Below are 25,177 nucleotides of genomic sequence, written 5' to 3'. Positions count from 1 at the left end.
AGCCGTTCTGATCACCTATATCAACCACGTATCCCTGTTCCTACTTCGAATAGCTTTCATCGCTCTGAAACCGGTCAGAATATTCTAGTGCTATTACAACTTCAAATGACACTGCTAAAGGCGTGCCAGGAAGCACACAGGGAACTTGAGAGGTTTCTGACCTCGACACCAGAGGACATGTTTACCGAGAACCTCACGGATTCCCCAGAATACACATACACCAATACGCTTCTAGCGAAAACACGTGCCCAAACGAGGGACACGCTCAATATCTTCAAGGAAGCACTCAAAATATACAAGTAAGTTGGATATTTCAGGCCAAACCCCGCACGTGGGATCAGAACCCTTACTAATACTTACAGGCTGAGTGAAATATCGGTCTCCTATAACGGGGGAAAGGACTGTTTGGTGATGTTGGTTATCCTATTGGCAGCTATTTACGATAGCTTCAAAAACGGTGAGCTTGATGACCCACAAACCAAATTGAACGCTGTGTACATCAACACAGAGGAGGTGTTTGAGGAGCAGAACAAATTTCTGTATTCTTCTGTGGACCACTACAAACTTTCGTTTGTCCAGATCAAAAAAGGTATGTCCGAGGGATTCCGGGATTACCTTGACATGAAGCCTGAAGTCAAGGCAATTGTGGTGGGCATACGAAGAATAGACCCCTTTGGCGGCGATCTATCTCCTCTACAAAAGACGGACCATGGATGGCCCGACTTCATGAGGATAAACCCGGTACTAGAATGGACTTACACTGAGATCTGGTGTTTCTTGAAAATTTGCAAAATTCCTTATTGCAAATTATATGACGAGGGCTACACTTCTATTGGAGGCATTGACAATACTATTAAGAATCCTCTGCTAAGAGTGGAAAGCTCTGAAGACCGGTTCTTACCCGCATACAGACTTCATGAAGATGATAAGGAAAGGCTCAGTCGCGTTGAAAAAAGCAGTAGAGAAAAGCTCTAGTGAAAAAACTGAAAAGCTTTCGAAGAACAGCGGCAAGACCGAAATACCCATGAAGCTCTAAGTTTGAAGCGTTGACAGCGTTAGTATTTATGACATAACGAATCTTACGAAAAAACATTATGAGTAACGTGAAGCGTAGATCAAACAATGGAGCCAGAAAATGAAACGAAACAATGGAGCAGAACCAGAGATCAAGCCTAGACTTTTATGTTCAACTGATCGAGTTCAGATGGCTCGATAGGTCTTCAGACCCTGTTCCTTTGGGCTCCCAATAATGCAGCTCTGAAGCGACTAACTTTGATAGGATTGCCAAATTCATCAATGGGCTCCTTCTCTAATTCCTCGTCTGTCTCCTTATAACCACCCTGTTGAAGCACAATCTTTCTTCGCAGAGAGTGGTAAGAATTGGAGACATCTTGCATTAACATGGAAACCTCAATGTCATCTTCCTCGTCGTCTGAAATGATCGTGTCTTCAAAATGCTCGACAATTTCGTCCTCCATGACATCATTATCGTCATGAGTCTCTTCATCTTCGAACTCCTTTCCAAGCTCCTCGACCCGAGCTGCAGCATCACTTTCCTCTATTAGCTTGTTAACTTTTTCAAAGTCGTCCAGCTCTTCTATCACAGTTTGCTTGTTGATTGAAGGTATATCATCGTCATATACACCTCTAGTGTATTCCTCAAACATCTTCCTTCTTTCTTCGTCCTCGGCCTCGTCTGGGGTTTGGTCTACAACCTCAGGCTCAAAAAGTGCAATCTCGTCCTTGGGAACCGGAATAATCACAGGGGCCTCTGGGGACTTTGTGGGCAGACTGGAACGAGTATTATTCAAACCTCTGTCCACATTTAGGGCTTGTCCAATGTCGAATCGCTCAATTATGTCACCCACTGGATGTTCCACTATGGTATCGGCCATCGCGACGTCAACAACAGACGAGTCTTCCACATGCTCCAAGATATCTCCATTGGAAAACTCTAAGCCATGACCCTCAATTGACTGCCTTGATTGCTTGAAACGTGAAACTTTTGGCTTGGAAGCGATCGCCAGAGGCTCGGTCGTGGCTTTTGTATCAAGGGACTCCACAGGGCTCATCAACGAGTTCAAGTCAATCTCGTCCCCGAAGATCTCTTCTATATCCTCGGTTTCCTCGGTTCCCTCATCCTCATCTTCATCATCCTCGTCCGGGTTTCTGGAACGTAGCCAATTCTGCATGATGCTGAATGTAGTTGCTCCAGTACCATTGTAATAGGGACAGGATATGTTCTCGACGTTTTTGATATCAAGTTCGTCACTGAAAGAGACAGACTTGTTCAGTTTGGGGGAAGCAGAAGTCTTCAGGGCTGGTTTTCTGGGAGTAACGGTCTCACGAGGAACAGGTTTCGCCTGGGCCTCTTTTCTCTCGAGCTCCTGTGCAATTCTCTCCTGTATAGTTTCGGAGTCACCACCATGCCAGTATCCTTCATCAGGCTCGACGTAGTATTCCTCCTCGCCACTGTCATAATCATCTGCATCATCCATGAATAGTTCTAGCTCCAGAGCATCTTGGGGATCCAAACCGGCATTTCTGAACGCTTCAATTACATCTGGAGTGAGATCTTTGGTGAGTACTGAATCGTGTGACTCTGAAATTTCAGATATCGCCGAAGCATTTGAATCTTCTGTCTTACGGGTTAAACCCATGTCTTTGAGCAACTCCTCAATCTCATCCACCTCTTCGTCAGAATCAGCTCCTTTCAAAGCAGAATCTTCAGCAGAACGAGTCGACGTCGTTTGGGCTTGTTCAGGTTCAGCAGTAGCAATTTCAGGCTCCAAAGTCTCCTGTATATTCATGAAAGGGAGACCTTGTTCATTATGACCTGGACTATATGGTTCCACTTTTGATGAAACCACATTGTCATCGTCGTCCAATTCTTCTCTGATCTCCATTGTTTGATCATCCTGGCTCAAATGATCCATATCAAAGTTTTGCAACGACTGCAACAGATCCATGATCTTACCACCACTTTCCTCCTTGTCGTTGTATTCCTTCTCCAAAGATTCGATCTTTAGATCGACATTCTGAAGCAACTTCAAAAGAACCACCCTTTGTCCTTCGTATATGCTGGTTAACTGATTTGGCGAATTGATAGAACCCACCGATCTCGCCTGTAAATCGTCATGATTTTGGATCTGCAGTTGCAAGTTGTCTTCACGATATCTCTCCAAAGTCGTCAGCAGCTCTTCAAGCTGTTTCTTTTCAAATCTGCAGAACTGAATAGCCAGCTTCAAGTTGGCAAGATTGCTCTTAAAATGGTCCAGCGTCAGCTGAAGTCCATCAGAACTTTCCATTTGGCTGCGAAAATTATAAGTTAGTGAAATGAAAAGCGCTGCACAATACCCCGCTATTCCAGCCTCTAAATATCAAAATTACTCTGTGTTAGAAAGAAACTGCCAGGCCAACAAAAGCTGAATTCTGTTGTCTTGAGTCTCTGGCCAGAATTCGATGCCCTGTGTGGCGCCCGATGAGGTTGGCGAATTTATGGTTCCAACACTACAAAAACTATTCAGTCAGAATTGAAGTATTTTGAGAGTTTGTGTATTCAGTTCTGCAGGTGGTGGTGGATTTACTGAAAATATACTCAATAGCTATCATCAAGTTTAGACATGCCTCCATATGGCCAGATCGTCATTGGACCCCCAGGAGCGGGAAAGTCCACATACTGTTCTGGAATGAATCAGTTCCTCAACTCTATAGGAAGACATTCCATGATAGTGAATCTGGACCCTGCCAACGATAGATTGCCGTATGAGGCAGCCATAGATATTCGTGATTACATCACGTTGGAGGAGATCATGGAGGTCGAGGGGCTGGGCCCAAATGGTGGAATGGTGTATGCCCTGGAAGTGTTCGAAGAACAGCTTGACGACTTCTTGAAGAGAATACGAGGACTCATCGACCTGAACAAAAAAAGCTCGTCGTGCTACCTGATATTTGACTCACCAGGTCAGGTCGAGCTTTTCACCAATCATCACGTGTTCAACAATATCTACGCGCGACTCGTCAAAGAGTTGGACTTTAGGATGTGTGTGGTGAATCTAGTGGATTCCAACAACATCCTCAAGCCTTCACTTTATATAAGCATTTTGCTGCTCTCACTACGAGCGATGTTGCAAATGGACCTTCCTCAAGTGAATGTGCTGAGCAAAATCGACATGCTGAAGCAATTTGTGGAGCATGAACCATTGCCGTTTGATCTCAACTACTATACCGAAGTGCAGAATCTCAACTACCTTATACCGCACATAGAAACCGAGGAAAACAACCCAAGAGCGAGATTCTTCAAGCAGAAACATTTAAAATTGTCTGAGCTGATTGCAGAGATGGTCGAGGACTATAATCTGATTCAGTTTGAGGTTTTGAGCATCGAAGATAAAAACTCCATGATTAATCTTTTGTCACTGATTGACAAGTCCAACGGATATGCCTTCGGAAATGAGTTAGGAGGGGACTCGATATGGCAAGATGCCATCAGACAATCATCAACTGGATACATGCAAGAGATCGATATCCAAGAAAGATGGATAGATCACAAGGATGAGTGGGATCAACTGGAGGCCGAGAAGCGTAAAGAGTTGATTGAGCAAATGAACAAAGAGGATGAGGCCTTGAACAGGCCTCTTGGCGAAGATGAAGAATGGGAAATGGCACTCAAACAATGGGAGGAATCTACTGGCAAGAGTTTTTTGAAGCAATAAGAAGGGTATCAGAGGAAGTATGTGTATGTGTATATGTATAGACGGAGAGCTGGAAGGCTCATATGGCATTTTTCAAAGACGATGTGCTTATGACTATACACGGTAAAAAGAACTTTTCACAGGATCATCGTGCCATTTATTTGACATTCTCAATCGCATTTTGAATCAAAGCAGTATCCTCCTCACCAAGCGTATCTTTATTATCAGCAAGGTACTCTTTCAAGCCATTGAGTGTAGTCTCGATCTTGGTGTCCAGTGTAGGAATCAATCTCTGTGTCTCATCAACAATCCTCTGCTGAACCTTGACCTCATATTCGGAATCTGGCTGTTTCTGCAATCTTTCCAGCTCCTGTTTGTGTTCCTCCAGCTCTTGGTAGTAGAGCTTCTTCTCCTTGACCAAACGCGTCAGTGCGTTGGCTTTGATCTGTGCGGTTGAAGGGGCCATTGAAAACTTTTGTTGATGCGCTTAAGCCGGCTCAGGTTCTGGTATTGGTATCACGTAATAATCAAGAACTAAATCCAATTAACCCAGAAAACACTCCAAATCTGACCAAACACTGGTTGAGATATTCCAAACAGGTCAAACCGTCTGGTCTGTTGTCGTGTACCCACCAACTCTCAGGGAGGCAAACTCGTTCAACAGGGACAGCTGTTACGGTCAGTCCAAACCACACTGGGAGTACGGGATTGTTTGCAATTGATACAAATTTAGACGAATCATCCTAATTTCCACAATGCCTGCCATCACAAGTGAGATGTCTGTTCTATCGACAACAGTTTCTGTGGCGCCGTTGGTGCTGCTATCTGTGGTGGACCACTACGAGCGTGTGCTCAAGACGGATAATGTTTCGAAGCTGAACAAACGTGTGGTGGGCGTCATACTTGGTGACAACACAAGCAAAAACCAGATAAAGGTGATGAACTCATTTGCCATACCATTCGAGGAGGATGACAAGAACCCAGACATCTGGTTCTTAGACCACAACTTCATCGAAAGCATGTTGGACATGTTCAAGAAGATTAACGCGAAGGAGAAGCTGATTGGCTGGTACCACAGCGGGCCAAAGCTGAAATCATCTGACTTGCAAATCAACGAGATTTTCAAAAGATTCACGCCAAACCCTCTGCTTCTGATTGTGGATGTGGTTTCCAAGGATGTGATTGACATACCTACGGATTCATACATTGCAGTTGAGGAGATCAAGGAGGATGGCTCTAGTTCCGAGAAGACGTTCATCCATCTCCCCTCAGTGATTCAGGCCGAAGAGGCTGAAGAGATTGGTGTAGAGCATTTGCTCAGAGACATCCGCGATCAAGCTTGCGGAAACCTTTCCATCAAGCTGACTAACAACTTCAAGAGTCTCAAGTCGCTGAACGAGAGACTGGAGAACATAATCAAGTACTTGAACAAGATTGTGAGCGGGGAGCTACCCATCAACAATGTGATACTCGAAAAGCTACAGGATATCTTCAACTTGCTGCCTAACATTGGAAATCTGGGAGGCGAGACGGATGTGAATAAACTGGGCGATCTCAACAAGTCGTTCACTGTGAAGACCAATGACGAGTTGATGGTGGTGTACGTTAGTTCGTTGGTGCGGTCGATCATCGCGTTTCATGATCTGATTGAGAACAAAATTGAAAATAAGAAGATCACTGAGAGAGGTGAGGAGGTGTTGGCGAAGTAAAGCCAAGCGAGCACCAAAAATTTGAGGCTACATCCTAAGTTTGAAGTCTGAATTCTGAGTCTGGATTTCTCAACTGCGTTGAACAGGAAGATTGTCAAGGAGAACAATCTTTGCAGGTTTCTAGAAACAAGCGCAATGGAATTAAGAATCGGCGATAATCTCCGTAGTGCTAGCATAGAGCCTATTTCGCACTATGACGTAGTGAAACCTTATATGACCTGCAATAAAAATGCCTAAAACCCCCCAAACCCTCACCAAAAGAGCTATAAGCATTACCAAAACCTTAATAATATTGGTGCTTATCCCTGTAAAACCCCCATTCCCTCAACGACTGGGGAGCCCAAACGCGGAAATTAGGTTGTAGATTGCAATCAAGTACCCCTGCCGTCCCCTCATAGTTGAGGCTTATCGAAGACAGTCCTTATTCAGCCCCGTCCATTTTAACAAGTCGGCTTTGACTGGTGTGAGATCCGATGCGGTCTGATCTGTCGTCTGATCATTTGAAGTATCGAGTTCCGCACCGAGCCCCTAGTACGTTATATGATGTACGATGTACGTTACATGCTGTTTAGTGCATGCCGATATTTGCCTAACCAGGTGTAGATCCCAGAAGATTGGGCGGACTGCTTCTCAGCAGTTTATATTTAGATATCTGGCTGCAAAGAAACGCGACCCTTGCGTCAATAGTGTAATGATCTCGGGAAGTAACTCAAAAGGAGACGGACCAAAGGGGTGGTGACTCCATTGGAAATCAAAGAACTTGAACAGAACCCATCCGTAGTGTTTCTCCAGGCCGCGGAATGTTTCGGCAATTTAGTTACATGTTTTCTAGATTAAAACTTGAAGCCTTTCCAAAAGAAGAAAGCCCCCGATAGAGGGTCTTTTGTGCCAAGAGCCAGTACGACAACCCATTTTTCTGGTTTGAATACCGTCTCAAACGGCGCCAATTCCTAACAACCTATTAATAGCCTCACGTACGGAACATGCGGCGGAAAGCTTCAAAATTAGTGACGGGACACCAAAACTTTGGGAAATGAGCGGGAAGACATGCATTCTCACAGATGACCGCGTGCAAACTTTCTGTTGAAGGGGGAGGGGGGGGGAAGAAAGCTTGAGATGTATATAGAGAAGGCTTTCCTCTCTGACTTTTCAAATCGCTCGATGGCTTCCTCGATGCCTTCTATTTTTCTTATCAGTGCTCCGCCCAACTTTGTTGAGCTTCGCACATTCGAATTGTTGCCTACCGGTGCACGACCTGGCCATCACCGTAACTCACAACGGGATCAGGTGTTTGTACCAGTTATCTCTGATTGTTGTTCTTTTAGACCATTTTTTTTGTGTGTTGAAGGCCTTCTCAATAATTTGAAAGTTACTTTGAGAGTTTGTTTTGGAGAGATTTCCCTTGTTTGAGTTTCTAGATCGTTTCCTGATTTCCACATCTGTGATTCATCCTCTACGCCCTTGTTCAAGCCCTTTCCAAGATTAGCCCAACTCAACAGCACTACGCCACTCCTTCCTCCCTCACCTTTTCTTACCCGTTTTTCAAAAACCCGCTCGTGTTAATCATACGGTTCACGTGTGATATTTTTTTGAAAGAAAAAACACCAGCTTGTGGCTCAGCACATCCTGCAAATCTTCCGCCCCTTGGTCTCGTGCCATCGCATCCTCCATCTTTCAAGACGTCTGGGTGGGCCACTCTTTCTCTGCGTATAGCGCACTCTTTTTGCTTGCTTGTTTCAGGTCGCAATACACCATCACACCACGCGAAGCTAGCATTTCGCTTGTTTGGTTTGAGTCCTAACTTTTCTTCTGTCTTGAATTACCGGATAATCGGTCAGGTATTAATCCACTAGGATAATTACGCACCGAACCAAGTGGCTTAATTTTCTTCGCTTGTTTGAAATTTCGGTTTTACAAGCCTCTGGTTGCTCCATCCAATTCCACTTCGTTTTATTTTCCCTCTGACTTCAGCAGGTCCACATTCCCATCATTCCCAACATTCTCAACATCACCACCTCCATGTCCGAAGAATTGAATCGCGATATCGCCGACCTGTCCATAGATACCACCGACCGCAAGCTCGTGCGATCGGACTCCCAGTCTAGCTCCAACCACTCACCACTGTCTTACCACAGGATGCCTAATATTGGTGCTGACGTTCAGGCCAGAGTACTGGCTTTTCAAGAAAAACGCCAGCAGCAACATCAACAACAGCAGCAGAATCAACATTCCAACTGCGTATCCGAGCCGACAACGCCTTCAATGGAACTTTCTAGGAGGTTATCGTTTAAAAAGAATCAAGCTCCCGAGGAAAAGCCTTTGCCTCCACTTCCTCCTTTGCCTAAGGAGTCAAAGTCGACTTCGAGTGTTCAGTTGACGCACAACGGAAACGATATTGCTATTTCCGACGGTTCTGATGGGCTGTATTCCGCCACTGGCATTCCGCTCGGAACGCCGATCGAGGTAACCAACGGAAATGTGAGAGCGACAATATCACCTCGCAATTCTTTCCGAACAAAAAAGCCGGAGAAGTTTGCACAGTTGGAGCAGTTACAAACCTCTGCTCGAACAGCCTCGCCCCAACAGGCGCAACCATCAATACAGAAAACTCCTTCGTCATCAGGTGCTCGTCACCAGCAGTTTCAACAGCAGAATAATCCTCAGATTCCAGTGGTGACTCCGCAGGCGGTGGCACGGAATCCAAGGACGAAATTGTCGCTTTCTCAGAGGCGGGGCATGAAGCTGAATGTGAGTGACCTTCAGGGAAGAGAAAGTTCTTCGGATTCTTCTAATCCCAGTAGTGCATCTTCAGCTTCGGATTCGCCCATCGCACCTGGAAAGCCTGTTCTGGACCTGTTGGCCAAACGGAACCAGCTACCTATGAAATTCAAGCACGAACCGAGACTGGAAGGGTCATTTGTGGATTATTCAAAGTATCTGGATGTGAAGTCCGGGTCTCTCAACTTTGCAGGCAAGGCCTCCGTTCACTCTAATGGAATTGACTTTTCTTCAGGTTCTTCTTTCCGGATTTCACTCGACGAGCTGGAGTTCATTGAGGAGCTCGGAAGGGGGAACTATGGTATCGTGACGAAAGTGCTGCACAGACCGACAGGCGTGATAATGGCCATGAAGGAAGTGCGGCTCGAATTGGATGATGTTAAGTTCCGCCAAATTCTGATGGAACTGGAGATCTTGCATAACTGCGTCAGCGATTGCATCGTTGACTTCTACGGAGCATTTTTTGTTGAAGGAGCTGTCTATATGTGTATTGAATACATGCATGGTGGATCCCTTGACAAGATATATGGGGACGGTATCCCTGAGAAGCAATTGGCCTACATTACCAAATCGGTAGTTAAAGGCCTAAAACAACTTAAGGATGAACACAATATTATCCATCGTGACGTGAAGCCAACTAATGTACTGGTGAACGAATCTGGTCAGGTAAAGCTGACAGATTTTGGTGTTTCCGGAAACCTAGTTGCCAGTTTAGCTAGAACCAATATTGGTTGTCAATCATACATGGCCCCAGAGAGAATTAAGTCGATGAACCCAGACGATATCTCCTACTCGGTACAGTCCGACATCTGGTCTCTGGGACTTTCAATCTTGGAAATGGCCAAAGGGTGTTACCCATATCCTCCCGAGACGTACGACAACATTTTCTCGCAGTTGAGTGCCATTGTTGACGGAGAGCCTCCAACGCTTCCTAAAGACAAGTTCTCTGAGGAGGCGCAAGACTTTGTGGCGCAATGTCTTAACAAGATCCCTAAATTGAGGCCCGTTTACAGTCAGCTTCTTAATCATCCATGGTTGACCAAGTTTGCGGCTGATTCGGATGAAGAAGAGTCGCGCAGACTGATGGCGGAGTTTGTTGACTGCAAACTGAAGGAGATTGAAGAATTGAAGCAGAAAAAGAAGGAGTCCAAATCGAAGAAGTTGCCTGCTCTGCATAAAGGCGGTGCCAATAATACAAAGTGAGAGTTGGAGAAGACTTCTGATCGAGCAATGAGAGCATTCGATATCTCAGCGTAACCGTTAATCAATTTCAACTATTTAACTCACCTACACAGACACATTCAATATACATATACTATTTTCATGAATTGCCGCACTTAGAACCCATTGGTAGGCTATTAGAGATGTTCTTGAGCCATCGAGCCAAAGTTCAGTGTAACTTCACGTATAACAGGGTTATGCGCATGCTGTCCCCAGATCATATTGAGAGGAACTCCAGAGTGAGGCCTTTATTCTTGGCATAGCCTTCAGATCAAAGCTTTTTTATTATCTCCATGGTGCCCTCAGATTATCCACAAACAGTCCTTATGGTAGATATTTCCATAATCTGGTCATATTTATGTACCTTCTCCAGATTTTAGCCTTACATTTCTGTCCGCCTGCCTGCATGCCGTATGCATGAAATTCCATTACTTCCCAATTATCGACAGATGATTCTCCAATGACCTCAAAATACCCTCCATTTAATCTTCGTATCCCCTTCTTATCCACTCAGTCCCCTTGTAAAATCACTCGTCACTTTTCATTTCATTTTGGCCGCGGCCATATCCGCCTGGGCTGAAACACGATGGCTTGGGGCGGACGGGCTGCCAACCGGCCGGAGTCTGCAGCACGATCCAGACGGAGACGAAACAACTACCTGGTTATCCTTGAGTACTCCATCTAAACTACAATTAAGTCCTCATTTTATACAGATACACAAATAGAGACATATTCCTGAATAATGTCGCCTTCCAAAAAAATATGTGTGTTTTGTGGCTCGTCTTTTGGGTCCAAGCCTGAGTTCTCCACCGAGGCCGCGAAGCTGGGACTGAAATTCTCGCAAAAAGACTGGGGAATTGTGTACGGAGGTGGTACTACAGGTCTCATGGGAGTTGTTGCCAACTCGTGCGCCTCTAATGGAGGGTTTGTTCATGGAATCATCCCCGAGGCTCTGATTTCCAGAGAGCGCACAGATGACGCTGCTGGCATCAACGAGAAGCTCAAGGAATCCGTTGAAAATCACGTGGGAACCACTCCAATTCCGGACGAAGACTCATATGGTACTACCACGATCGTTAAGGACATGCACACGCGAAAGAAGATGATGAGCGAGGAAGCCGAGGCGTTCGTGGCTCTTCCTGGTGGATACGGTACTTTCGAGGAACTTCTTGAAATGACTACCTGGTCTCAGCTGGGGATCCACGGAAAAGCAATTGTTTTATTCAATGTGAACGGATTTTTTGACAAGTTTGTTGAGTTTATCCAAGAATCGATCGATGCTGGCTTCATCTCGAAGGCTAATGGCGAGATTATCAAGACGTGCAATACGGTGGACGAGGTGGTTGAAGCGATAGAGAACTATGTTGTTCCACAGGGAAGATTTAAGTTGAATTGGAGTGATAAGACTGATTTGGTAAAGCCTTAGGGTATACGCTAGGAAAGTTTATGGTGAAAAATCGACCAAAAGCTAGCAAAGCTATCAAAGCTACTGAAGCCGCCATGAGCTGCTAAGTTCTACCAGAAGTCACTAAACTATCACAAGCAATTGGAAGCTATTAATAATTGCACGGAGTCACTAGCTGCATTCAAGATTCATAAACAGCCACAAAGAGCTACAAATTCTCGATTTCCTACACTTCTGACATTATCTAATGGTCTTCATGTATCTGTAATCTGTTCTCTGTTTTGTCCTATGTAAAGCGTCTCTTAACTTTTCCATCTCTATCCAAACACCTTGATGTAGTTATTCCCACCAACACATTCAGCAACGGTCATCTGATTGGGCCCGATTATCTTTCCAATCTCAATTCCGGCGTCTACCGTTGACGCATATGCGTCATGTTCAAGAATAATCCCACCAGCATTAGCGGCTTTCCATTTCTTGACATCGTTGTATACGACGCTTTTGGTACGTCCCGGTGGGGTTGTTTCCAGCTGCCAATCGAAAGTATCGTGGTCCCAAAGCACCGCCTGCATTCCAAATTGACGTGCTATATCTCTCACACGGTTATCTATTCCCCCATAAGGTGGTCTGTACCATTTGGGCAGGTGATTTCCGGTGGCATTCATAGCCCAGATTGACCACTCGAATTGGGCGATTATCTGCTCATTGGTCATGCTAGGCAGAAACTTGTGGGACCAAGTGTGTGATGCCAGCAAATGGCCAGCCGCTTTCATCTGCCTGTAAATTTCGGGATACTTCACCACGTTCACCCCAAGTGTAAAGAAGGTGGTTTTCTGACGTAATTGGGATAAGAGCTTTGGCGTAGAAGGCGATGGTCCATCGTCAAAGGTTTGTGACAGTCGTGGACATGTGTACACCTCGTCAAAACTTATGCACTTATGGCAGTCGAAAGAGCAAATAGTGCGGTCTGTACACTCTCCAGGCTTTCTCAGCGGAACTCCGCTTACCTTAGACAAATCGATGAAATCCAGAGGAATGTATGGAGGGTCCAAACCTGGCCATTCGGTTAACCCAGTAAATCTGTTGAGCCATTCAGGAAATGGCTGGCTCTGCATTTCCACAGTGAAATTTTGGAAACTGTAGTCCAAAAGACCGGTCCCTCCTTGGTGATCTGACTCTTTCTCTAACGGCAAGGCTACCGTAAACATCACCCTTGTTAGAATCAGACCAATCAGTATTGGCATTCTGGTTTGATGAATCATTCTGACTTTCTCAGAAATATTGCTATTCTCAAAATTCGACCTTCTTCGTGTTGAAAATGAGAAACAAACCAAAGCGCTCAAACGTTTCCAGTCAATGTTGTACTTAAAGATGCTACAAGCTCTTTCTTAATGAACCGCCCAAAAGCTCTACCGCTGGGACGCCGCACGACTCGACCCCACATTCGGAGGGTAACCCAAACAAGTCGTTCTCTTCACTACTTTCTACTTCACTTGCTACTCGAGAGTGTTCATTAAATAAGCCAACAAGCAATAATATAGACGCAATAGCGACAAGATAAATAGGAACTGCATTCATCACATCTGATCCAAAGTTTCTTGATTAGACGACAAACGACGAGTTCTTGGGCGAAACATCGCCATCACCGAACGATCGGGGTACCACTTCTATTGGCGGAGTTGACAATGGCGTGTTTTCGAGTGTAGGTGGCGACGGGCTTCTTGCAGAATCTATGGGTGCCTTTTGAGTCCGGGTAGCGGCAAAAGCCGGCGTCAAAGAGTAATCGTTGAATACAGCTTGGTCCTCTTTCTTCCGCAGTTTGCGGAAATCGTAATCAACATCCAGCGTGTTTGATGGCTGAGCTGCCGGTGGATGACGCAGGGATACAGATCCTGATCTGGCAACATTATTTCCCAGGGACAATGACAACGAATTGCCTCTTCCATATGATGAGAATGAAGAACCAGTTGTTGATGCCGAGGAGGAAAGGGCACCAGCCAGCTGCTGCTTCAACTCTGTGTTCTGCTGTTTCAGCGAGTAGATTTCATTCATGAGCCTCAACACCACTGACTCCTGTTCCCTTTCCATAGAGTCGATTATGGCCTCTGGGGTCAGATTGCGCAACGAAGACCTTCGGCGCGTTGCACCCGAACCAGAAAACTCAGAAAGCGGCTGCGGCCCCACATCCACCGCATCGCTTAGAACAGAAAGTGAACTTCGTCTTCTGTCTTCCAGATATCCAATTTCAGCTTGTAGAGCTTGAGGACTCATGCTTAGTCGGCGTGAACTGGGCTCAACAAGACATTGTCTGACACGCGGAGATCGTTGGGGCAAAATGTTCCTGGCAGAGTTGATGGAGGCCGAGCGGTGGATCCCGGCATCAGAACCTAATCGGATTTCCCTGGTCGTGGGAATGTCTACGTGAACGGGAGTTGCCATTGCTTCGTCTGCCTTGATCCGGGTAGCAGCCATGGGAAAGTCGAGTAAAAAAATAGACGGCCGTGTTCTCGAAAGACTGCAGATATGAAGATATATCTCACAACTTAAATTAATCCTTTTCAAAAAATTCAGTTGGAATTCCGGCTTTGGAAAGTGGCGGGGAAAGGAGGCAATGTACGACAACACGCCAAAAGAACAAGACTGGGGGAATTTTTGACAGCACCGATGACGTACTGTTTCATTGCGGAGCTGTCGTGGCGGTGGAGTAGGGAAGTGGCTGATGCAATGTAAGCATGAATATGCATGCAAATATATGCATGGAAAGTTTTATACAAGATGGCTAGAGCCAAAGTTTAGGATACTGATTATATTGAATATACGGTAGATGGACTGGTACTGCTTGTTCTGCACTTGTTTTTTTGTTTGAATGGAACAGAGCTTGCGGTGGTGCAGATAACAGATGTTCAGTTTGGCGGGGTTTAATCCAGGGCTGCGTAACCAAATTTAAGCGGGTGTGAAGAATCGGCTGATTGGACGAAATTTTCGGGCGAAAGGGGCAAAAAAACTAGAACAATTGGATACAAAGCCCAACTCAGAAATTTGTGTATTTCCATTTAGATATTGTCTGCCGTGTTAACACCACCGTTCATCGATGCATGTGGGCCCCCACCTGCCAATTGTTGGTCGGATTAGGCCGACGCTCTTATCTATGCACACATGCACGACCACACCTATCCTCTAATCATAACGCACTAAGCCTTGTATTAACAGTACATTAGGACTATATTGGGATATTTATTCACAGGAATCCTCAATTTCACTCTCTGGAGCTTTTTAAACTGATCCGTAACTCGCTTCACCCGCGCCACCCCCACCACGCAGAGTCTGTCTCTCGTGAGCCAGTCTACGCTGCTCTGTGAAATTTCTGGAATGTAGATACGCATCCTTATCAACAACAACGCGATAATGACTGTCACCATAAGGCAAGTGGGACCTGGCGTATCGGTATAGCTTTTCGTCTCTAGCCAACTGGTCTGGTGCCAATTCTGGGTCTCGCTCATCCGGTTCTTCCTCTAGGCTGGCTATCGAGTCTGGATACAGTGGTCGCAGACTTGCCTTCGAAGATGCAAATGAAAACCGCCTGCTATCACCATCTGGTACGGCTTGCGGTAACCAGTACTTTTTCGCCCCTCCTTCACTGTATCGCATGCCCTGTCCAATCCTGTTGATCCGCGATCGAGATTGGGGATGCGCAATGACGGCTTCTATTGAATCAAAATCGCGATACCCATACTGGTTGCCATCGAGCGTCTTGCGGAAATCATGCACGAGATCGCCAGGACTGATCCAATCCTTGAACGCGTACCACGTTTGCATTCTCGCACAATCAGGCATGCTCCGGATACCGAAAGCCGTATATGGAAACGAATACCTATGACCCAGAGCAAATGGAACCATCTCAACACACAAAAGAGCATTTTGAACAGCAGTGGCACTATCCTTCATAACTCCCGCTCGACCAAGAATCGCTAGCACTATACCCTGCCAATAGGATGCAAAAATTATCATTTTCACGCACAGAAACTTTCCCCAAGGTCCAAAAGGTTTCAGATCTGTGTAGAGACACTTCCAGAACATTGCAAGACAATACAACGAGATGGAAACGCTCAGATTATACACGAGGGTGACCCACACATACACCCCGAAAGGACTCGTATCATTCGTATCATAATAACCAGTAATTTGGGCAACACCTATAATGACACATAATATAGGCTTGATCCACACGTATTGCAAAATGCCGCGTTTTAGCACTAAAAAGCTTCTGGGGTCAGAAATGTCCAGAGGTGCCAGTACCCAACCCACAAAGGATGGATGCGCCACGGGCTCGCGTCCAGATGCCGTAATAACAATCCGCCTCTCACCTCCCAACATTCTGGTCAACAACCCGAAAAATGTGTATATGACAAAAGCCTCGTAGACCTCTCGTATCGGCTCCACAGCCTTAGACAGCGTCTCGCTAGTGATGTTCAAGAAACAACTAATGGCAAAGAGAGGAACCACCACTAGAATACGCACAGTCAATCGCTGCTCAAAAGGTTTCCTATAATTTCTCAAATGACTGCTTATCGTATAGACCGATAACAGCACAGAGACCATACTGCTTATCCCGCAGATGATGATGACCCATCTATATGGTTAGTCCAATACGCAAACATTTTGTAGCCTCAGCTATGAATACTCACGTTGGCAATAACAAGCTCATGTTTTCTGCGCTCAAAACATGAATACTTGAATAATCAACTTAAAAGGTGTATATACTTCTTGTTGTCTCAACCGCAGTAAACACGATATGAGTTACGAGTAGCAAGCATTTGAGCCCTGGCCGATGCTCATCTCCTTATCGGCCTCTAAGCCTTGACACTTTGCTATGGAGCCATCTAAGGCTATTCCAATTCGGCCTTTGCTCCAACCCAAAATTTAAAAAAACAGAGGCAACTGCTTGCATAAACGGAACTTGAGTTTGTTACAATCATCCCTGTGAGTTCAAAATTCAATTTCCGACCACTTTCCACTAGCTTGCTCTTGTTCTCCAAGACAGGACGGCAGATCCGGGGGATTTCAATATTTGGCATAAATTTAGCATGGAGGCAAAATAGATGGCTCGATACATTTTAATAGCATTTCTGGTGGGGTTTCTGATCGAGTGGGTTTGGTCAGCAGGAATAGCGGTTCATATTGCACTGACTCAGCGAGTTCTTCCTTTGATACCAGAGGACGCTAGGGATCCAGGATGGCTAAATGCTGGTTCCTTTCATCCAGACGCGTTCTATAACTGTCTGGGGAACTCGCTAGCAGCCGAGGAGTCGCATTGGCCACCTTTTCTGGCGAAAGCCGTCAACCATTACAAAAGACGTTACTCTGGAAGCTACGATTCGGAGCACGCCATGCGGCTCAAAGCTTTCATATATGCAATATTTCAGCACCAGATTGCTGATGTGAATTGGCACTCCCTCCAGTCATATCAGGGGCTTTTGAAGTACCTGGCTGAGGTTGAATTCGGCGGAGATATCGACCGGGCCCATGGTTTTCTAGACTCAGGTGGAGACCTGCTGATGCTCAACAAACAATTCATGAACCTGGATGCGGATCTACAAAATTATTTGACACAGTTATACAACTCGCCTTGGGACTATCCCGAAGATGATCTTGTCGAAATCTACAGGTCGATGGGGTATACCATTCACAGAACTGCATTGCAATATTGTATGATGAGAGGTTTTGCTGGTCTACAGGCCGAAATTCTAGCAGTTCAAGACGGTTCAGTGTTTCCGGCAACAGCTGCATCGATTTACATGAGACAATCACCCTTGCTGGATTCTATTTTGGATGAGTATTACTATGGTGGTCTAGATGAGGTAGTTAACACAATTGGGGTCTGTTTTAAGGGCCTTGACAAATGGTTTCGTACAGGAGCAAACGAAGCCGAGCCGTGGTCTGTGTGTTCATCATTCAGGAAACATGCAGTAAATGAGATCGCAAATGAGGTTGAAGCTGAAACTTCTTTTGATGTCGATTCTCCCTCTCTCCAAAAAGTGATAGGAACACCTTCTCACATGGTAGAATATGTTGCAGGTTCTGGAGGAACGCTTCTCTCATCTATGGTCAGGAATGCCCACTTCGGTAGCTCTGTTGCTTTGGGAAATTTCCTAGGGGATGATATAGGAGAGTGCCTGGCTATTGGGGCTCCATTTGAGGACTCACTTGGATCAGTTTACGTTATTCCCCTCAGCGAAATCCACACCAATTCACTTTTCCCCCGGATCACAGACACCACTTCCAGAAACAACAATGTGACATATCCACCGCGATTTGGAAACGATATCGTGAAGTACACACTGGACGGCACTGATTACTTGGCCATCTCTGAGCCAGGTGGGTCGCAAATTCACCTCTTTCTTGGGAACGAGGAAAAGCTCGTGGTTTATCTAAGATCATCAAAGGATAGACTGGGAAGCCACGGAACCAAGCAAGTTGGGCTGAGAATCGGTGTCTTTGATGTAGATAATGACGGAATTCCAGATCTAGTTCTCAGTTCTCCTTATACGGATGTGAACGGAGCTTATCAGCGTGGCCATATCTCAGTCCTCAGTGGCCGGCTAATCTCCAAATACATGCTACTTCGTTCAAGTAAGCAATCGATAAGAATGGAAGCATTAGAGATCAAGGCATTTGATTTGGCTAGGGATCTCAGACAAGAGAATGAGTATGAACAGTTTGGAACCAGCTTTTCGTCCAGCAAGGACCAATTTTTGGTGGGAATAGGTGCTATTGGATCAGTCGCAGTTTTGGACTCGAATACTGGCAAAACAATCAGTATTTTGAAGGATAAAGAAGTTCTAAAACCCTACGACATTAAAAGAAGTCCGTCAAAGGACTCAAGCCAGTGTGCCTCGAGTTTTGTACTCACAACAACTTTCAGAGGAAAGGAACTTACTTTTGTCTCTTGCCATTCGAAATCTCTGGAGTTTTGCATCAACTGTGGTGTTGTCAACATGTTCGAGAGAGAGGGTCCGTCAAAATGGTCATTCAAAATGTCTATCCAACTTCCGGATAGAACAAGCCTGGCTTATACGTTGTTTGGCTCGAACGCTGTCCTTTCCAACGGGAACATCTTCATCTCCTCGGAATACTACGCTTCCAGGGGAGCAATCTGGAAGCTGTCAGTGGAAACACTCTATTACCACGACTCCCAGGTCTATGAAGTGGAGGAACCACCTGTGGTACTTGGGCCAATCGGTGTTGGATACACTGGTTTTGGCAAATCTCTCTCTGTGTCAGCTGATACCTTATATGTTGGATTACCCTTTTATGGTTACAGCACCTTTTCCTCGGAGAGTGTTGTGGGCAAGGTTGCCATTTATGAGTTATCATGATTCCGAAATGCACAGAAGTGCCGTATCTATAAGACGATATTTATGCTATGTACATGAGATTGGTACTAGAACCAAAGTTTTCTGATAAATTCCCTTGCTGTAATTTGATAAAATCCTTTCCCCTATCAACTCCCATTGATCTTAATCAATACCTTATCACCAATACCACCATTGACACTATACTTCAAACCTGCCTCATCAAGATTCGCCTTTATATGGTCCAAGACCTTGGCTCTCTTCATGCTTTCCAGGTCTGAAAGGGAAGAAGCAGTTGCGGCTCCATGAGCAAAATCGTTGGCTGAAACGTTTCTCGCCTGAGACTTTGAGGTAATGAAAATGTTCAATGGGGTCCCTTTCGAAACAATCTTATCGATTTGTTTCCACTTATGGCTAACCAAATCGGCAACACTGATTTCCCACGTTAGCTTTACTGTCTTCGACTTTGAGTCCTGAGTCTGCTGGGGTCTGTGTTGTCTCATGCTAGCCTGTATTTTCGAATTCTTGGAGATCTTGTTGTGAAGGTAATCAGAATATTCGGTCATGGCCTTGCGACGGTCGACTAGCTTGATGATAGCACAATCAAATCTCCCATCCATGGGCTTAGTCCCACAGAATTGGAATCCCGAACTGGCCAAGTCCATATCGTGAATCGCGTCCTTAAAACTCATCAGCTCACCACTAGGATGTTTATCGCTAATGAAGAACACGTTTCCTCTCGAGTTTGTGCGCATTACCTCATCACGGATTGCTCCTAATGCTTCACGGTCTCTGTCGGAACCTCCGAGATTGGCAAACGGGTCGAACCGGGCCTTAGGCGGTCTGAATCCGCCAGACCTGTTTGACGAAGGTTGCGTGAACTTCTGGTACCGCGAATAGCACCTTAAGCTCGTCCTGCTCCCAAAAAACAATCGTTGCATTGCGTTGTTTCGTTAGTCAGAATGAACAGATTGAAAGTCTCGAGACGAATCTTTTGGCAAAGAGAGTCGTGCAGAAACCACATAGTGTCAATGCTGAAGCGACGCCGCACATATAGGTTTTAGTCGGCCGGTTGGAATAAGCAATCAGCGGCGTAGAACCCCAGGCAGGGCTGGAGAGAAGCGGAGGTGCCACACCATTGACCCCATTCTGCAAGTGGCAGCCGTTGAGGGAAACCCCCCGTTTACAGCAAAAGCTTCCGGAAAAATCATACAGGTTAGGTACCGGCCGAAGCAGATTCCGCGGGATACGGAGTCAGCACCGGTGACTCTGTCTTCGGGAGAGGGCTTGAAACCCGCTGATAAGGCCACAAACGGTGACTAAGGATAGATAAAAAGTAAAAAATATACCTGACACCATATTAGAAAGCCAGTCTTTACCACTCTCCAAAAAAATACGCCAAAATCCCCACTAAATGACGAGTAAACGCCCATCTTCCATGCCACGAATTCACGCCAAATGCGTGGGGGTCCCAAGAGGGGAGGAGCCCCGATGTGCTGAAAAGGGTCAATGATGCCTATCTGTGTGGATCGGGCGTTAATTGTGCGTGAATTATAAGAAGAGATCAATTCGTCTTTCTATCAAAGTTTTGAACTCCCGAGAAGGACCCTTATGCTATTTAGAAGATTTTATTCTGCAATGTCCAAGCCGCAAGTTTTAAGATTGGGACCCGTGAGGTACGCCCACCGCAAGTGGGATGAGCTGGCCAAGTTGGCCGAAGTCGTTCAGACTACTGCTGAGAACCGGTCCGAATTTATCAAGGAGTTAGATGCCGGCAAATGGGACAAGGTAGTTGCCATCACACGTACTTTTGACTCTGTTGAAGTTACGGGACGCTTTGACGAGGAATTGGCTTCGCACTTTCCCCCCAGTGTCAAGGCTGTATGCCACAACGGAGCCGGTTATGATCAGGTTGACATTCCTCCTTTCCTCAAAAGAAAGATCCAGGTCTCGAACGTTCCTTCTATAGTCGACGATGCTACTGCTGACACTCATATTTACTTACTGTTATCGGCTTTGAGAAACTTCCAACACTCTCACCATCTCCTTCTCCAGGGGAAATGGGAGACAGAAACCGCCAAGTGTGGCGGGGCTCCAATTGGAAATGATCCAAAGGGAAAGACACTTGGAATTTTCGGAATGGGCGGAATTGGAAGAGCCGTGCGCGACCGTGCGGCGCCCTTTGGGTTCGGAAAGGTGATCTACCATAACAGGAATAGACTTTCCCCAGATCTGGAGAAGGACGCTGAATACGTGAGCTTTGACGAATTGCTCGCTCAATCGGACATCGTATCTATCAACATCCCATTAAACCCTGCTACTAGACATTCCATCAACAAGGAGTCTATTAGCAAGATGAAAGACGGCGTGGTAATAATTAACACTGCTAGAGGTGCTGTGATCGATGAGTCTGCTCTCATTGAGGCGTTGAAGTCCGGCAAGGTCAAGTCTTGTGGATTGGACGTCTTTGAGCACGAGCCCCACGTCCCCAAGGAGTTGCTGGAGTTGCCCAATGTCGTGAGTCTGCCTCATATGGGAACTCATACTCACGAAACTATGCAATCCATGGAAGAGTGGGTAGTCACTAATGTCGAGGACTTGCTCAGCAAGGGAAAAGTCACCAGTATTGTACCCGAGTTGAAAAACGAAAGTTACTAGGCAGCCAAAGTGCGAGCTACGGAGTGCGAGCCAACGGATTACACTTCCTATACTATACACTATATAATACTGGCCCAATTGGGTGAACAAATCCGAACATATTCTTGATAACTAATCCCCAGATACGTGACCGTAGCAGGAGTCAATTTAAACCCGAATTCGTGACTCAAAAAGACCGAATTGACTACCCCTAATTTAAAATTCGAGCCCCAGCATAGGCTGCCATATTAGACCGATAGCGCCTTGAGGCCGGAGTTCGGTGCGGCCGGGTCATATGAGCTCAAATAACGGCCTGAAAGAGGTAAAAATGCCTGAGAATATAACAAAAATTGTGTAAAAACAAGCTGGTTAAAGCCTGTGTTTAACATTAATATCCTACAACTAAAATGTTGACCTAATTCTTCAAAACCTTAACCTTAGCCTGCACCGAAGACCCTTCTCTGTCTAGACTCTACTGGCTGATTAAAATCGGAACATCTCAGTATCGATAGACGGATGTGTCACGAAATTTCCCGGAGTAAAAAAAAAACACACTTATCCTCAATCTCGGCAAAGAAATATAGAAAATTTTCGGCTTATATTCCACTATACGCCTACATTCTTGTACTATCGTTTCCGGATTCAAATCCTTCCTTCCTGCCCCAAATACGATAAACGAAAGCGCGCCGTTTGCCCTATTCGGTGAAGAAGGCTCAGAGTTTCCTGCCCCATTTCACCACAAAACGACACCCTTATTAGCGTGGCTCTTTTGTTAAACCCAGGAATCTTTGATATTTGTCTCAGAATCAGATTCTGCTAATTTTTTCTTAACTTTTTGTTCAAATTTCAGCCCGAAAAGCCGCTCGGGTCCGAACACCAAAATTGGTTCAGGTCTCCCACCATATCCGAGCCTGCTTTTTTTTTTTTCAGCACTTGTCGGCTGCCAACCCATCTAGTTGTTTGCTGTTCACCACAGGAGCCTGGAAAATCGTCCCATTTAGCTCAAAGTTAGTGGCATCCGTTAATATTTAACAGGCAGTGATTATTGTTGCACTTTTTTATTGAGACTCAGTGTCGCAGAACGCAGGTGAGACTATACAAACTCAGGCCTTGGAATCTCGTCTAGCTGAAGATTGACAGGTAGATTTCTGGAAGTTGGTTCGAAAATTGGAAAATAAGGGAGATTCAGTGCTGCCGCGGTCATTAATCTATAGCCAGAGTTGTCCAGAGTCGTCCTCGTTTGTCCGAACGTTTACTCGCATTCCCCTACCACACCTGTTTTACCACCACTGAAAATACACCAGCATCATCAAATATCCCCTTGGCATTTCCCCAAAGACCCTTATCAGCATCAGTTCATGAAATGTTTGATTATATAATGGGAAACAAACCTGTGCCGACTACATCGGCAGTTACATCACCCCCGTCGACTACCACCACCACCTCCACCACCATAGCAAATCAACAACATCAGCAATACAGACTAGGCCACGATGCAATCGAGTTAGACTACGAATCCCTACCCTCGAATTCTCCTATACTAGCACAGCTGACAGCTGGTGCTTTTGCCGGAATAATGGAACACACCGTGATGTATCCTGTGGACGCCGTCAAGACACGGATGCAAATGGGAAAATCCGCTTCACTTCCAACGGGAATAATAGCGGCTGTTTCCAGGATTTCGAGCACAGAAGGCGCACGTGTATTGTGGCGCGGGGTCTCTTCGGTGGTTGTTGGATCCGGTCCAGCCCATGCCCTGTACTTCCTGGTGTTCGAGTCCACCAAAACGCATCTTTGCGAGTGGACTCTTGGTCTGAACACTAAAAAGCTGGTCACCAACGAAAACCACCCGCTGATAGCAGCTGTTTCGGGTATAGCAGCTACCATTGCCTCAGATGCGTTGATGACCCCGTTTGACGTGATAAAACAGAGGATGCAGGCCTCATCAAAATTCCTGAGACAATCTGCATCTTCTACCCCAAAACCTGTTTCGCCAGCCAATAATGTCATCGCTGCTGCCACAGGGCCGAATATCCACCTACTGGAGGTCACCAAACACATGTACAAAAACGAGGGACTTGCCTCATTTTACGTCTCGTATCCTGCAACGTTGATGATGAATATTCCATTTGCAGCTCTGAACTTTGGAATATACGAATATATTTCCTCAGTGCTGAATCCTAGCCATGCATACGACCCAATGCTCCATTGCATTGCTGGTGGTGTTTCTGGTGCGTTTGCTGCTGCTGTGACAACTCCTCTGGATTGTGTAAAGACAGCTCTGCAAACCAGATCCTTGAGTCGCGATCCCAACATTGTCAACGCAAAGGGCTTCAAGGACGCAGCGACAGCGATCTGGAAGGCCAACGGCTATGCTGGTTTTGTACGGGGCCTAAGGCCCAGGGTCGTTTTCAATGTACCCTCGACGGCCATTAGTTGGACAGCCTATGAGATGGCCAAGGCATATTTGCTATCATGATTCGGCTCCAAGTCTCTGTACATATATAGTTTTTCTGTTATTAACGATCATTACGAAGTGCGTGTTGTAGACAAAATTAAAAGTACTAGTCCCAGGGCTCATAATTCATTGGCATACACTGGCCACACACACGAACAAACTAGTGGACGAACCTAGTGAACAAAAGAGTTGGCAACTTTGGCCAAGTTCAGCACGTCTTTGCTCTGGCGACTCTCGAGTCTCTGGGCGACGAACGAAAACGCTACGCACGAAGCCAAAAACCCAACAAAGTTGTAAAACTACGATTTAGTCAGTGATGCAGTTACGTGACAGAGAGGAGTCCTCAGGGAACCCCTTCCAAAATTCTGGCTTACAGCTTTGCGGGAGTAGGAGCGCTCCTCTTCCTCCGTCCTGAACATAGCGAAGAACCTTCGTATATTCGGGATCATCATCAGGTGTATTCGTGTGTAAGAAAGTTAGTAGCAATTAGGAGAAGGGCCGGAAAACACTCAGAAGAAATATCCCAACGTGCACCCACCGACAATATTGGTTCACACACTTACATAAAAAAAGGAGAAGGAACGAACCGAAAAAATTTCAATGATCGGTATCGAGTTTCATAAACGAATAAATGATCCACGCATTGAACTAAACAATCCCAGCAGACAGACGTGTACTGGGATCAACCATCCACGGAATCTTCCCATGACGACCCCTCCTCGTGAAAGAAGGGAGCCGACTGTTTCTCTGATGATATCCGTCCGACGCTTGCACGTCAAGGTACACCCTCAAGGGCTAGGTAGGTCTATGGAGGGTGGAAGAAACCACCCCCAGGATGGAGTAATACACCGAATTTCCCACTCTCACGTAAATGACGAGGGCATTGCACCGAAATGACGAAGATGCCCTCCTTTTGTCCGAGA

At 45.8% G+C, this 25,177-nt stretch overlaps 15 protein-coding genes across 15 annotated transcripts; 8 read left to right on the top strand and 7 right to left on the bottom strand.

The window, feature by feature from the left end:
• Positions 1-105: 105 nt before the first annotated feature.
• KUCA_T00003924001 (uncharacterized protein) lies at positions 106-975 on the top strand (the record flags this gene model as incomplete). The annotated part of the gene is made up of 2 exons (XM_022602388.1): positions 106-299; positions 363-975. 2 exons carry the CDS (start codon positions 106-108, stop codon positions 973-975), a joined length of 807 nt encoding a protein of 268 aa, XP_022459936.1.
• Positions 976-1,220: 245 nt separating this feature from the next.
• Positions 1,221-3,308, bottom strand: KUCA_T00003923001 (uncharacterized protein; the record flags this gene model as incomplete). The annotated part of the gene is made up of 1 exon (XM_022602387.1): positions 1,221-3,308. One exon carries the CDS (start codon positions 3,306-3,308, stop codon positions 1,221-1,223), a length of 2,088 nt encoding a protein of 695 aa, XP_022459935.1.
• A 315-nt stretch (positions 3,309-3,623) lies between these two features.
• On the top strand, positions 3,624-4,715 carry KUCA_T00003922001 (uncharacterized protein; the record flags this gene model as incomplete). The annotated part of the gene is made up of 1 exon (XM_022602386.1): positions 3,624-4,715. One exon carries the CDS (start codon positions 3,624-3,626, stop codon positions 4,713-4,715), a length of 1,092 nt encoding a protein of 363 aa, XP_022459934.1.
• Positions 4,716-4,851: 136 nt separating this feature from the next.
• On the bottom strand, positions 4,852-5,160 carry KUCA_T00003921001 (uncharacterized protein; the record flags this gene model as incomplete). Its single annotated transcript, XM_022602384.1, has 1 exon — positions 4,852-5,160. One exon carries the CDS (start codon positions 5,158-5,160, stop codon positions 4,852-4,854), a length of 309 nt encoding a protein of 102 aa, XP_022459933.1.
• A 289-nt stretch (positions 5,161-5,449) lies between these two features.
• On the top strand, positions 5,450-6,403 carry KUCA_T00003920001 (uncharacterized protein; the record flags this gene model as incomplete). Its single annotated transcript, XM_022602383.1, has 1 exon — positions 5,450-6,403. The coding sequence occupies one exon, from the start codon at positions 5,450-5,452 to the stop codon at positions 6,401-6,403; it is 954 nt and encodes a 317-aa protein (XP_022459932.1).
• A 2,019-nt stretch (positions 6,404-8,422) lies between these two features.
• On the top strand, positions 8,423-10,384 carry KUCA_T00003919001 (uncharacterized protein; the record flags this gene model as incomplete). Its single annotated transcript, XM_022602382.1, has 1 exon — positions 8,423-10,384. The coding sequence occupies one exon, from the start codon at positions 8,423-8,425 to the stop codon at positions 10,382-10,384; it is 1,962 nt and encodes a 653-aa protein (XP_022459931.1).
• A 760-nt stretch (positions 10,385-11,144) lies between these two features.
• Positions 11,145-11,828, top strand: KUCA_T00003918001 (uncharacterized protein; the record flags this gene model as incomplete). Its single annotated transcript, XM_022602381.1, has 1 exon — positions 11,145-11,828. The coding sequence occupies one exon, from the start codon at positions 11,145-11,147 to the stop codon at positions 11,826-11,828; it is 684 nt and encodes a 227-aa protein (XP_022459930.1).
• A 296-nt stretch (positions 11,829-12,124) lies between these two features.
• KUCA_T00003917001 (uncharacterized protein) lies at positions 12,125-13,051 on the bottom strand (the record flags this gene model as incomplete). Its single annotated transcript, XM_022602380.1, has 1 exon — positions 12,125-13,051. The coding sequence occupies one exon, from the start codon at positions 13,049-13,051 to the stop codon at positions 12,125-12,127; it is 927 nt and encodes a 308-aa protein (XP_022459929.1).
• Positions 13,052-13,409: 358 nt separating this feature from the next.
• Positions 13,410-14,279, bottom strand: KUCA_T00003916001 (uncharacterized protein; the record flags this gene model as incomplete). Its single annotated transcript, XM_022602379.1, has 1 exon — positions 13,410-14,279. One exon carries the CDS (start codon positions 14,277-14,279, stop codon positions 13,410-13,412), a length of 870 nt encoding a protein of 289 aa, XP_022459928.1.
• Positions 14,280-15,080: 801 nt separating this feature from the next.
• Positions 15,081-16,512, bottom strand: KUCA_T00003915001 (uncharacterized protein; the record flags this gene model as incomplete). The annotated part of the gene is made up of 2 exons (XM_022602378.1): positions 15,081-16,437; positions 16,493-16,512. The coding sequence occupies 2 exons, from the start codon at positions 16,510-16,512 to the stop codon at positions 15,081-15,083; spliced, it is 1,377 nt and encodes a 458-aa protein (XP_022459927.1).
• A 394-nt stretch (positions 16,513-16,906) lies between these two features.
• On the top strand, positions 16,907-19,183 carry KUCA_T00003914001 (uncharacterized protein; the record flags this gene model as incomplete). The annotated part of the gene is made up of 1 exon (XM_022602377.1): positions 16,907-19,183. The coding sequence occupies one exon, from the start codon at positions 16,907-16,909 to the stop codon at positions 19,181-19,183; it is 2,277 nt and encodes a 758-aa protein (XP_022459926.1).
• Positions 19,184-19,308: 125 nt separating this feature from the next.
• Positions 19,309-20,100, bottom strand: KUCA_T00003913001 (uncharacterized protein; the record flags this gene model as incomplete). The annotated part of the gene is made up of 1 exon (XM_022602376.1): positions 19,309-20,100. One exon carries the CDS (start codon positions 20,098-20,100, stop codon positions 19,309-19,311), a length of 792 nt encoding a protein of 263 aa, XP_022459925.1.
• A 670-nt stretch (positions 20,101-20,770) lies between these two features.
• Positions 20,771-21,817, top strand: KUCA_T00003912001 (uncharacterized protein; the record flags this gene model as incomplete). Its single annotated transcript, XM_022602375.1, has 1 exon — positions 20,771-21,817. The coding sequence occupies one exon, from the start codon at positions 20,771-20,773 to the stop codon at positions 21,815-21,817; it is 1,047 nt and encodes a 348-aa protein (XP_022459924.1).
• A 1,342-nt stretch (positions 21,818-23,159) lies between these two features.
• On the top strand, positions 23,160-24,275 carry KUCA_T00003911001 (uncharacterized protein; the record flags this gene model as incomplete). Its single annotated transcript, XM_022602373.1, has 1 exon — positions 23,160-24,275. One exon carries the CDS (start codon positions 23,160-23,162, stop codon positions 24,273-24,275), a length of 1,116 nt encoding a protein of 371 aa, XP_022459923.1.
• Positions 24,276-24,427: 152 nt separating this feature from the next.
• KUCA_T00003910001 (uncharacterized protein) lies at positions 24,428-24,703 on the bottom strand (the record flags this gene model as incomplete). The annotated part of the gene is made up of 2 exons (XM_022602372.1): positions 24,428-24,553; positions 24,629-24,703. 2 exons carry the CDS (start codon positions 24,701-24,703, stop codon positions 24,428-24,430), a joined length of 201 nt encoding a protein of 66 aa, XP_022459922.1.
• Between the last annotated feature and the right edge of the window lie 474 nt (positions 24,704-25,177).

This window comes from Kuraishia capsulata, genomic scaffold, assembly GCF_000576695.1.
Source record: "Kuraishia capsulata CBS 1993 genomic scaffold, Kuraishia_capsulata_scaffold_4, whole genome shotgun sequence".
Lineage (NCBI taxonomy): Eukaryota > Fungi > Ascomycota > Pichiomycetes > Pichiales > Pichiaceae > Kuraishia > Kuraishia capsulata.
This window is presented reverse-complemented; position numbering and strand designations above follow the sequence as displayed.